This window comes from Polypterus senegalus, chromosome 1, assembly GCF_016835505.1.
Source record: "Polypterus senegalus isolate Bchr_013 chromosome 1, ASM1683550v1, whole genome shotgun sequence".
Lineage (NCBI taxonomy): Eukaryota > Metazoa > Chordata > Cladistia > Polypteriformes > Polypteridae > Polypterus > Polypterus senegalus.
Genome location: NC_053154.1, coordinates 280,887,182 through 280,900,108, shown reverse-complemented (window position 1 = coordinate 280,900,108; position 12,927 = coordinate 280,887,182). Strand labels below are relative to the sequence as shown.

Here is a 12,927-nt window from a genome sequence, read left to right as displayed (position 1 = left end):
AATCAGGCATTCACTCTGCAGAGGTATTTAGGGCTTTGAATGTTTTTGCTTTCATGTTACTGGGTGAATATCAGTTAAGCAGCAGGATGGCAACCACTTGGTTCAGTGAAATGTTTGATCAGAAGTATATGAATACAAAAAAAAAATGTTATACGCAAATAAAAGGTTAATTTGATTTAATTTGAAATTTTAGGATGGCTGTGTCTCTGTTATGGGAGGAACATATATAGTATACTAAATTTCACTGAAGTGGGTTATGTGGTCTAAAACTGTTGCAAACATTTACATCATTGTTAAGATACTTGTTAAATTATTTGAAATGTTTTCTAAATTTTTCATTGGCAGTTTTACCACTGCTAATGAATTTCAGGAGTATCTCTTAGTGTAGCACAATGTTTAGTAAACTGCAAAATAATATAGAAGTGTGCAAAACAGGCGTGTTCCACCAACAGTTTAACAAATGTAAAGGTAAAAAAAACAAACAAAACTAAGCAGATACACACAATTCTTAGAAACAGTGTACTATTTGACATTTATTTTGAATAAGAAATATCATATTGTACTTTATTTTACAGTGAATGTTAAGGATCATAGGAGTAATTTAACAGAAAACTTTAACTTGAAAGAATGCTGAAAATATCTACATATAGGAAGGATGTTTGATAAAACCAAAACAATTTCATGAACTTCCTGGTTAAAAACAAAGCAATAAATGAACATTAACAAGGTAACACTTATAAACATATTACGCCTATAAATATTAACTGATAAAAGGTATATTGTATAAGTGAGTTGCCCATGATTGTAACAGACAGCATTGTGCTGATGGATGATGGCAAAATGAAAATGGTGGTTTTATCTGTTGGATGTATCATATAATTGGTGCTTATAAAAGTAATAATTTGCAAAGAAATATTTACAAATACAGTTCTATATATAAAATATATTCTTACAGTTGAGATACAGTTTTGCACATACCCAGGCAGAATTTGTGAAATGTTGGCCATTGTTTAGAAAATGTAGGCAGAATCATGCAGAAAGCTTTCCTTTTAATTAGGTAGTGTGCTCAGACAAGGCCATTTATTATCCCATAATTGTGTGCTCCCTTTTTAAATCATAATGATAACTGAAATCAACCAAATAGGCGTGATCAAAAGTTTATATACCCTTAAATGTTGGGGCTGATAATACAGACACAAGTTGACACACACAAGTTCAAATTAAGGATAATTAAGGGAGAGTGTCCACACCTGTAACCTTTCTGAATGTAATCAGTGTCTGTGTAGAAAATGTCAATTTAAATTCATGCACAGCTTCACTGACTTGGCTGGGTACCGAGTCATTGGAAAAGCAAAAGAACTGTCAAAGGACTTGCAGGAAAATGCGGATTTCTATAAATCAGTAAAATGATGTAAAAAGTTATCCAGAGATCTGTACATGCCTGTCAGTAGTGTTCAAACTGTGATAAAGCGTGGAAAGTTTGGGGTTCTATTGTTACCAAGCCACAATCAAGGAGACCAACCAAGATTTCAGCCACAACTGCCAGGAGCATTTGTTGAGATGCCAAGAAAAACCCACAAGCCACTTCACCTGAAATACAGGCTTCTCTGCAAACCAGTGGTGTTGCTGTTTCAAGATGCACAATAAGGAGGTACTTGAACAAAAATGAGCTGCACAGTCGAGTTGGAAGAAAAAAGCCTTTACCGTGCCAACGCCACAAAACAGCCCACTTATGCCAAACAACATCTAGACAACCCTCAAAACCTCTGGAAGAAACTCCTTTGGAGTGGTAAGACCAGAATTTAACTTTATGGTCACAACCATTAACACAATGATTGGAGAAGATGCAACAAGGCCCATGACGAAAAGTACATCATCCCTACTGTGAAGCATGGATGTGGACCTTGGATGTTCTGGGGGGAGTGTGAGCTACAGCACCACGGGTAACTTGTTGCATTCATCTTGCCATCAATTTTCACTGTGTTACCAGAAAATACTGGAGGACCACTGGCATTCATCAGTCTGGAAGCTGCATATGTGACAAACTTGGATCTTCCAACCCTGCAGTGGCTTCAGCAGAAAAAGGTGATGGTGTGGCCATCAGTCTCCTGACCTTGGCATCATTGAGCTACTTTGAGATCATCCCAAACTTACAGTTCATGAAAGACAACCCACGAATTTACAGGACCTGGAGGCTTTTTGCCAAGAAGAATGGGCAACTCTTCCAGCTGAGATCAAGGGCCTCATCCACAACTATCACAAAAGACTGCATGCCATCATTGATGCTAAAGGGGGCAATACACAATATTAAGATCTAAGGATATGCAAACTTTTAAACAGGGACCATTTCATTATTTTACTTATTACTATGTTTTGTTTAACAGTAGTACTATTCTGTGATGCCTTATAGTTTAATTTGGATTCCATTGATAGTAAATGAAATGTGTTTGGCCTTATCAGTCATCTTTTCTTTAAAGTGTGGTACACATCTTACAAATTCTGCCAGGGTATGTAAACTTATGAGCACAATTGTATACAAAATACTCAAAAGTTAATGAAGGAAATGTATTTTTTTATACAGTGAAAATGAAAAGTGTATGTGAAAATACATTTACTAATATGGAGTGCATTTACTACTGAATTACTACTAAACTATTACTACTTCATTATATGTATTAAATATTATATACTGTCCACATTTTGATGCACGTATGTTAAGCATCTTAGTACTGATGGTATTGTGGCATATGTGCATTGCATCTACTGCCTTGGAAATATTAACAACTTACAAAGCAAACAAACACCAACTAACAAAAATATACCAATCAATTTTAAAAATAGTTAGGTTTCCTACTTTACATTCAGTTTCACATGTACAGCATTAGTCAGTTCCCAGGATACCTTGTCACGATCAATCCCAGATTCTACACATCTTCAACACACTATTGGAGAGTTGTGCTTTTTAGAATAACACCCAAGCAAATTCAGAGTCACTACATATTTGAGCAATGGCTGAATTAGCAACTCTGAATGTGAATCGTGATCAAAGACTGGAGAGTCAACAAACTTGTATGATGTTAAATTTCTTAACCTGATAAAAGTATCAGTTTATAAAACTGTGAGCATTGAGACACTTCAAACTCAACATCACTGTATGTGATGTAATTGTTGCATATATAGGATCAGTGCTTGTATAGTTAATCATTCTATTTTGCACATACTTATTTTTTACATTCTTTTATACAAACAAAATTTTAAAGGCAACTGAGCAACCTTGTTCTTCCAGTGTATAGTATTTGCCAATAGTCATGATACTTTTACTTTATTAACACAATTATTATGACAGATTAATTATATTTAAGTAACTGAATGTTGTTTTAAAAAGCAAATCAGGGTAAACTAAGCACTCAAGGCACTACTAATCCAATGTGACTTTACAGGTACAACAAGGTACTTTTATGCTTCATGGTTACAAAATGGCTGGCTCTAACTGAACATGGCCACATAACATTGTATTGAGAATGTATATCTTGTATAAATAAGAGACAGTGCTCACTAACCGATACTGACAAAACAATACTACGATAAGAATCATTACAATAAACTTGAAGCACCTGGCTTTTATCATCTGGGGTACTTGGCCCCCTTTTAGTGAGCTGGCAGTATAATGACCACTATATTACCATTCTTTTATAAAACTGCCTGATCTAGAATAAGATTGTGAGCAGCTGAAGCCTATTGCTGCAGCATTCTGTGCAAGGTAGAAACCAAACTTGAATGTGACCCCTGTTTGTCTGAGAATATACTTGTGTACTTAATACACAAACACTAAACTAAGTTAACACCAATTTACTTAACATATACAGTACATCTTTGTGATGTAAGTAGGTATTAGAGTGCATGGGGAAAACTTATTTGATCATGCAAGATCTCCACAGAAACGTAGACTAGGCTAGGAATTAAAGCTGCCCACCACCCCATTACTGTATCTCAGCACACGGTGTTATGTAACACACTTCAAATAAGGTATTCTGTTTTGCATTGGTTGCACGCAACTCTCAGATCCCAATAACAAAAAAAATTTGACGAGTGTTCAGAAAAATCTTTTGACTGATGTTTAATACTATTTGATTGACCTCTTCACAAAACATGGTTTGACCTTAGCAGAGAACACCATCATCATACAGAGTAAGCACACAGCATGACTGCAAAACATATCATAAAACTGGAGGATCCAGTCCACACAATACAAATGTGTGTGGCACAGTCTACTATAATATGAATCTGCACAATTAAAGCACTTGGTTATAAAATCCACAAAGTCCACTATTTGAAGGATATGTTTTACTTGATTTAAATATACTTGGTGTATTCCTATATAGTGCACATCTCAGCAACTTTGTTATTCTGCACCTTAAGTTTCGAAATGATGAAAGGCAACGGACCATAAAAATCAAAAACAAATACCGTGGATTGTCTAAATGTCCTTAAACACGGAATTGAAACTAGGCCATTCAATAACGTTCTTTAAAACTGTTATGACAATAAGGAGGCTTTGTTTGTTTCAACCAATGCAATTACAAAACTGCTTTACGAATTTGGATGTATCTTGATCCTTGTCATCTAAATTAGTTAATCTGGAACAACTGCCTGCTCAAAAGCAGACAATGTGCATAGAAAATTTTTATTTCTTCATTTTAAAACATGTTCCCTGCAAACACCAACACATTACTTTACAGGGTGTGCTGAGATAGTGCTCACTGTGACAGGCACTATGTAAATAGAGCAAACTGAGTTGCCAGCAAATCACTATCCTCTATGTTTGTGACTGCTAACTGATAATCTCATGTGCACTTTTAGTCCTGAAACTATTAAAAGATTATTGGTTCGAGTCCTTGAAATGCTCGAGACATCTCCTTGAACTGAACTCCAAGCCTCCCTTATGTCTCATGTGGATAAGGCAGCCACCTGCTGTGCTAAGGAGTGTGATGGTAAGGAGGAGGTCAGGACATAGCAGAAAGAAACGAAAGAGGATTAGAATTATGGGCAAAGATGGCATGTTATGCCACAAGATGGAAACACTGACATGTCTACTAACGCTTGGTCTGTTTTGTGTATGTTATCTGAGGTTTCCTTCTACCGCTAACAGTGAAAATAGACGAGACATAAAAGACATTCAGTACAACCATACTGCAATTCCTACTGTGAACTTGTGGAAAAATAATGACAAGTCTGATTACTTTGAGTGCTGCCAGTACCAAAACATTTAGGTGGTACATAGCGCATGCAATCCACAATACGTAGAGTGTGTTATGTATTAAAAAAAGCAACCCAGCATTGAGAACAGTACAAAGTAAACTAAAGGAGCAACAAGTATACTTTGTGTAGCTGAATGTACAAGAAAAGTATTTAAAACTGGAAAAATACCTGTGTGTGTATATATATGAGTGTATATGTAAATTGACAGATACAGACACATAGCACATATGAGAGAGAGACAGTGAGAAAGCACTACAGAAGCCTGGTCCCTGCAGGAGCCTGTGTTCTCTGATCACATACAGCAAGTAGAAAGCCGGAGTGGAAAGACACACAGTGCCTTCAGAAAGTTTGCACACCCTTTTACTTATTTATACATTTTCAAGCCTTGTGCTAAAATTGCTTAAATTCATTTTTTGCATCATCAGGCAACACTCAATATTTCAGAAAAACAATTTTTAAACAGGATTTCAGGACTTTTTGCTAATTTTCTTTTTTAATAAAAAACAAATACTGTATTGACAAGTATTCAGACCCTTTGCTATGACACTTGAAAGCTGGTTCAGGTGCATCCTATTCCATTGATTGGCATTGAGATGTTTCTACACCTTGTTTCGAGTCCACCTGCAGTCAGTAGAACTTGATTGACACACACCAGTCTATAGAAGGTCCCACAATGGACAATGTGGATCAGTACACAACCAGTCCATGAGGTTGAAGAAATTGCCTGCAGAGTTTAGAAGCATTAAGGCACAGTTCTGGTAAAGGCTACAAAAATTCTTCTGTGGCACTGAAGGTTCCCAAGAGCACAGTGACCTCCACTATTCTCAAACGGAAAAAGTCAGGTACAGTCACAACTCTTCCTAGAGCTGGCCACCCGACCAAACAGAGAAATCATGGGACAACAGCCATGGTAAGAGGGGTGACCAAGATCTGGTGATCGCACTGGCCGCTCTCCAGACAACCTGTGTGGAAACTGGAGAAACCGATGGACCACCATCGTTATAACATTCTACCGATCTGGGCTTTATGGCAGAGTGGGTGGAGAGCACAACAAAGAATGTTTGAAATTTACAAAAAGACACCCCCAAAGATTCTTCAATTGCCTGATGAAACTTGAAAGGGTCTGCAGAGGAATGGAAGAAAAAACTCCAAATCTAGGTGTGCAAAGCTTACTGCATAGCCAAGACGACTCCAGGCCGTAATCGCTGCCAAAGGTGCTTCAATGAAGTACAGAGCAAAAGGTCTGAATACTTCTGTCAATGTGATATTTCATCCATCCATTATCAAACCCACTATATCCTAACTACAGGGTCACAGGGATCTGCTGGAGCCAATCCCAGTCAAAACGGGGTGCAAAGCAGGACACACGCACACACACACCCCCTCCCCCAAAAGCACACACTTGGGACAATCTAGAATCGCCAATGCACCCAACCTTCATGTCTTTGGACTGTGGGAGGAAACCCACACAGACACTTGGGAGAACCTCGTGGGAGAACCTGGGAAGCGAACCCGGGTCTCCTAACTGCGAGGCAGCAGCGCTACCACCGTGCCACCCATGTGACATTTCAGGGTATTATTTTTCATACATCTGCAAAAATGTCTAAAATCATTTTTTGCTTTGTCATTCTGGGAAATTGAGTGTTGTTTGAAGAGGGAACAAAAAATTTAGCACAAGGTTGCGACAAACTGTGAAAAAGAGGAAGGAGTCAGAATACTATCTGAATGTACTGTATGTGAATACTGGCTTCAAAGACAGCTACCTATTAGACTGGGTTGATGTTTTATACATGGTGCGTGAAGACCACCAGATGGAGTTATTTCCCTAAACACTTTTTCCTCTGGGGATCAAGCCTTATCTCCATGTCTTTTTTTTCAGATTATAGCCCTGCTATTTCATATACGTTTAATAAAGAAGAAAGCATAGAAATGGAGAAAAAAAAAGTCCCAAATGGAATAAAATTTGATTTGACAAAATAAAACAACTAAGCTGCCTTTTGATTCAGATGGAGTTCAGTCTTTCAGTAGAATTAAGAGGTGATCTATCATTACACATTATATGCAGGAAGAATTGTTGGATTTGATTGTTTCACTGCCAAAGTGAGCACTCTGTGTCCCTTATGATAAAAACTACCAAATTAAACACTGACCTGAATTTTATAAATAAGCACCAGGCAATTTACAAATAATTTAAAACATATTTTAAAACTACAGAATTACTTCTATATATTGAAATTATCACCTACATGATTTGGTATATTGGAAATACTGACCGTCTGAGGCTGCCAATTGTGCATTATAAAATATATTTCTGTACTGCTATCAAGCAGCCACTGATAGATTACAAAATATTTGTTCTGTGCGTAATTTCCCAGATTGCCACAAAGGTCAACAACCAATGTTTAAAGCTGTCCAGTAAATGAAGTTAGTATGCAAGTAACGGGAGGATTTGAAATATATCCAGGCCATCTAAAGACAAATGCAATAGAGGAACACCTGCTGTGCAAGTTCCTTATTGAAGAAAAAATAGTTTTAAAAAACCTGGTGCATTATGCTTGCAATTACCTACCTTGAGCAAACAATACTCTTATGACACCATAAAAAGTAAAGCTTCTCTAAAATTGTCATCATGTGTGAATTCTGGTTGACATCTACAAACCCTTATTAAAATAGACTGTGTGTGTATGAGGACTGTTCTCTTGAATCAGGGCCTGAAGTTCTGGTTCAAGGCTGCTTACTTTCATTGAGCTGGAAATAGAAAAAAAAAAAAAAAAGATTACTGTATGAAGGATCATTTTTTTTTTCTAACAGAAATTTTACAGGAAGTTAAACAATGTGTTTCTGACTGCCATTTTGTTCAAAAAGCAAAGCATGCTATTCCACACTACACCTAAATGTAACAGTACAGTTTCTATGTTAAAACAAAATATTACAATGGACAGGCATCTTACCTTTTCTGTGGGAAAAGGGCACAACACAGTGGAGTAGCAAAGACAAGACTGAAAAGGAAGAACAGTTGTGTTAAGTGAACATAAGAGCATCCAGCCTGCAGGGTAGGAAGGTAGGACAGTAGTTGGAACAGCTGCCTTAAACATAAGGTGTCCTGGGTCTGAATCTCATGTTGTCTGTGTGGAGTTTCCTGGGTTTCTCTTTAAATGCACCGATTTTGTTCCCGTATCCCCAAAGAAATGTACGTATATATATATATCTGTTGTCATACAGAAGGGAGCTGTATGGACCAAATGAAGGCAATTCCATGCCAGGCCAGGCAGTGGCGGGTGCACTAAACCCTCTTCCGTTTCCTCAACAGATCAAAAATGGGAAAACCTGCTGGATTCAACTGTAAAGACATCACTTCCAGCACACAGAAGAATGTCACTTCCAGTCATGGCCTTTAAAGCTGCCATGTTTGGAACATTAATTCAGTTCAGTCTTGGACTCCAATCTATGCACATCTATGCTATTTAACAAAACCCTTTTGCAGCCTGGGAAATTATACGGGTGGCTGCCCCAAACCTTTTCCTGTGTTGAGGTTTGATTATTTCCCAGTGGCATAGTCGGCAGGATAATTTCCTCCTTTCGGAACCGGAAGCCAAATCAGAAGTCAGCCTTGACTACTCCACTGTGAAATAATCAGGCTGAGGTGAGAAAAACTTCTATATTTAGATGGGTTCTACCAAAATGTATTTTTACTGATCTAAAAAAAACTCCAGATAACAATAAAGCTAACTAAATCCATACTATATAAGTGGCACACCAATCCATCATTTAAACTTGCAGAGAGCTGGAGAAAAAAACAGCAAAGGACAAAACTCTAGGGACCAAGTCTAAATGGGAAGCCAGGAGAAGTATATCCACTGATGCTGATGTGAAGGGTAAATGTGCAAACACCACACAGCAGCTAGAAAACAATCCCTGGCCCCTGCAGCTAGGAGGCAGCAGGCCTAACCACTGCACAACCACACCACCCTAAACTAAACATGGAAAATTTTCTTTAATCATAATACTGAGGCAGCCTACTTACCAGAATCCTACCAAGCCAACCTGTATAGGAGCATTGAAAACTGGAAATCGCTACAATGAAAAAATAACAATAAAACATAATTTGCTTTGCAGCATACCTATGTAGAGTTTCAGATTTACTGGGGAGATTTAGGGTACTGAAAATTTACATTAACATTCTAACCAAAATAGCTCATGAATACCTTCTATAGAGGGTACCATATGTGCACCATTTTGGACTTTCACAAGTTAGGAAATAATACAGGCAAGCTTATAATACTTAAGCTGGGATTTGAGGAGCAATAAGTACATGAATCTATATTATGTTTTTTTATGGAAATACTAATACATTAAAAAAAATTACCTTCAGGAAAGCTCTTTTTTCCAGTGCATTCATAATAACCGGTGGAATGGCTAATGGGAAAAACAAAACATTTATGACTGACTCATCCATCAAAGGATATTCATTCTTTTGAGATTTCTACACAAAATCACAACAATGGACCATCTCCTCTCATCTCCTCAACTGCTTTTCCAGGTGATCACAAAAATACTTCATCCTACCATATACAGTAAAGTAAATTAAGTTAACTTCTCTTGAAGTTTTATAGACCCTGATGTGGAGGAGACATAGTTTATGTAAAATATTGTGTTGTTGGGAGTCTTGTACACTTGATACCTTTAACAAATTACTCTAAAATTAGGGGCCACATAGATAACGACCGAAAATTGGACTTCCTCCTGAAGACAGATGCAGTACCTGTCAGGTAATAGGAGATATTTGGATAAATTAGATCTTGGTGAAGGACACTGGATGATTTGCTTCAAAATGTCATTTGATTGGCACTAAGGAGTTTGAAAAGTTTTGACTAGGATAGGTTAGCTGAACCTACACACATAGTATAGCCTCCACAGCCAGCTTTCTTGAAAGGGATTGCATCTCTTCTGTTACATAGCTGTTCAGTGAGTGAGACACTAAGCAGGTGTGGGCACAGCCTCCAGCCTGGCATTATAGAGTGTGTACAAAAAAGGGGACAAGTAGCTGTGATCAACTTAGATATACAGGGCTACAGTAATTGAAAATATACCAAAATATATATGGCCTGCACATTGTTGCTAGATATAATAATTCAGTTTTCCCACATCAGTCTATTCCTACTGCAGATCTCACCAGAAGAAGCAAATAGAATGTGAGTGATGGGGCATGGGAGTTAGAGCAATGTTAAAAATTAAATGTAAACAATACTGGCACTGGACAAACGTTAAGAAATAACACCTTACCAAAATGAATAAATCAAGAAAATGTACTTATGTTTTTATATTTCTAATTTACTTAAGTACACTTTAACCTTTACCACTAAATCCTATCTTATATATAAACATCAACGCAGGGAAGTGTGTGTATCTGTCTATCCGGCCAGGAAATTGAGAGGTGGAGTCGGGGTAAGGGCTCCACCTCCGAGGAAACAGAAACTCGCATAGCTCCTAATGCACAAGCGATGCAAGCATGTCAGCAAAACTAATCCTCCTAGGAGAGATGCCCTGAGTAGTTCCTTTCAATTACCTGACATCTCTACATTTCAATTTTTTTTTCTGACGATTTCAATAGTTTCTACGACCCCGGGCTTTTTACAGCACAGGATTAGTAATCTAGTTAATAATAATGCATTTTATTTAGATATATTATTCTAAGAAGAATGTAGAGGAAAATAAACGTGGTTGCAATGGCGAGTTGGATAGAGGAGGGGGAAGGAGATGGAAAGAAAACTGAGACAGAAACTTTCTAAAGTGAGGGAGCACTTCACCGAAAAAGAAAAAAAGTTGAATGCTAATCATGCAAAGCAGAGCTTTCTTCTCATGGCAGCACCACCGTGAAGCATGTGCATCTGAAACCCAAGCATCCTGGAGCTGTGATGCCGCCGTCTCTTGAATTTATGCTGGAGCTGTTAGTTAGTTAGTTAGGGTCAGAATAGGAGGGGAGGGAGAGACTGAAAAAATAAAAGTGAAAAAAGCTAACTTTTACAAGTAACAAATTTACACCTGATCTGTTTGTTTTCAAATAATATTGCATTAGTGTGATGATATTTTCTGACAGGTACTATTCAGGTCATACAATGATTTCTTCAAAATGTCACATATATTCTCTTTCTTTTTTTTTTTGCCCTGGTGCTGCACGCCGACACCAGAAGGCGTGAGCTTATTCAGTGCTAGCAGGAGCGGGCAGGTGGCTGGTTGCTTGTGCTATAGCAAGCTTGACCTGGCAGCGATCAAAAACCATGTACTGTGCAAGGCATGTATGGGGTCCACTGAGAAAAGAAGAGCGTTCATGGCTCATTCTTTCCTCTGCATATCCTGGAGTCCTGTGCAGACTGGGCAAGATCAGGGGAAAAAAAAACGCCGTCACTGATTACAGCTGCAAGAAGGTACGCAAATGAATATGAATGTTGCATCCGTGCCACAGTGTTTTCCAAAATGTACTATAAGGTCATAAAATGAATAATTCCAAATATCATATATACGTATGTCTCTGTTTTTTTGTCAGTGCGGCTTTGACATCACGGGCCATAAGGCGCATATTAATTCAGCGTATGCAGGAACACTCAATAAAATTGAATAAAAAAAAATCAAATGACAATGAGATATGAATAAGGCAGATTCGCCAGCATTTGTGTGTCAGTTTTTATCCATCCAGATCAGGGAATTTCCAGTTCGATTGTCTCAAAACACCACTCACATCTACAGTTATTCCCAGTTTCAGATAAAAAGTAACAGTGTCAGATCCCTGGGGAACGGTTGTATGCATCGTGATCGTGACTGAGAGAATAAAAGTGAAAAAACGGTAACTTTTACAAGTACTATATATTTAGAGTGGCAGTTACAAACGCAAATCAAATGTATGTATTTATTGTATAATATTAACAATAAAAGCAACTCACTACTCAAAACAGTAAATAAACGAGGCAGTCAGGATCGAACCGGAAGACTCTTGATTATAAGTCAGCAATTCCTACCGCTTCACCACAGAAGCCATTGTATCATCCTTGAACCTTTTGTGAAAGTATTATTTGATCTTGCACTTCAGGCTTTACACATTATATAGTTTATGTCTACATTTCTTGATTTATTACTAAAACTAGCAAAATACCTGTGCTTCGCAGTGGAGAAGTAGTGTGTTAAAGAAGTTATGAAAAAGAAAAGGAAACATTTTAAAATAAGCATAACATGATTGTCAATGTAATTGTTTTGTCACTGTTATGAGTGTTGCTGTCATATTTTATATATATATATATATATATATATATATATATATATATATATATATATACACACACACACACACGCATAAACATATACAGTGGGTATGGAAAGTATTCAGACCCTCTTCACTTTTTCACTCTTTGTTTTATTGCAGCCATTTGCTAAAATCATTTAAATAATTTTTTTCCCTCATTAATGTACACACAGCACCCCATATTGACAGACAAAAAAAAGAATTTTTGAAATTGTTGCAGATTTATTAAAAAAGAAAAACTGAAATATCACATTGTCCTAAGTATTCAGACCCTTTGCTCAGTATTTAGTAGAAGCACCCTTTTGAGCTAATACAGCCACGAGTCTTCTTGGGAAAGATGCAACAAGTTTTTCACACCTGGATTTGGGGATCCT

General features: G+C 37.4%; 1 protein-coding gene across 1 annotated transcript in view; it reads right to left on the bottom strand.

The window, feature by feature from the left end:
• Positions 1-6,755: 6,755 nt before the first annotated feature.
• The window catches only part of sfxn3 (sideroflexin 3), a 22,726-nt gene continuing 16,554 nt past the window's right edge, over positions 6,756-12,927 (bottom strand). The window contains exons 8-11 of the mRNA XM_039775520.1: positions 9,626-9,675; positions 9,284-9,333; positions 8,211-8,258; positions 6,756-8,007 (exon numbers count right to left, since the gene is read on the bottom strand). Of these exons, the coding sequence (XP_039631454.1) occupies positions 7,911-8,007; positions 8,211-8,258; positions 9,284-9,333; positions 9,626-9,675 (245 nt within the window). The 3' untranslated portion in view covers positions 6,756-7,910. The remainder of the gene's footprint in view (positions 8,008-8,210; positions 8,259-9,283; positions 9,334-9,625; positions 9,676-12,927) is intronic.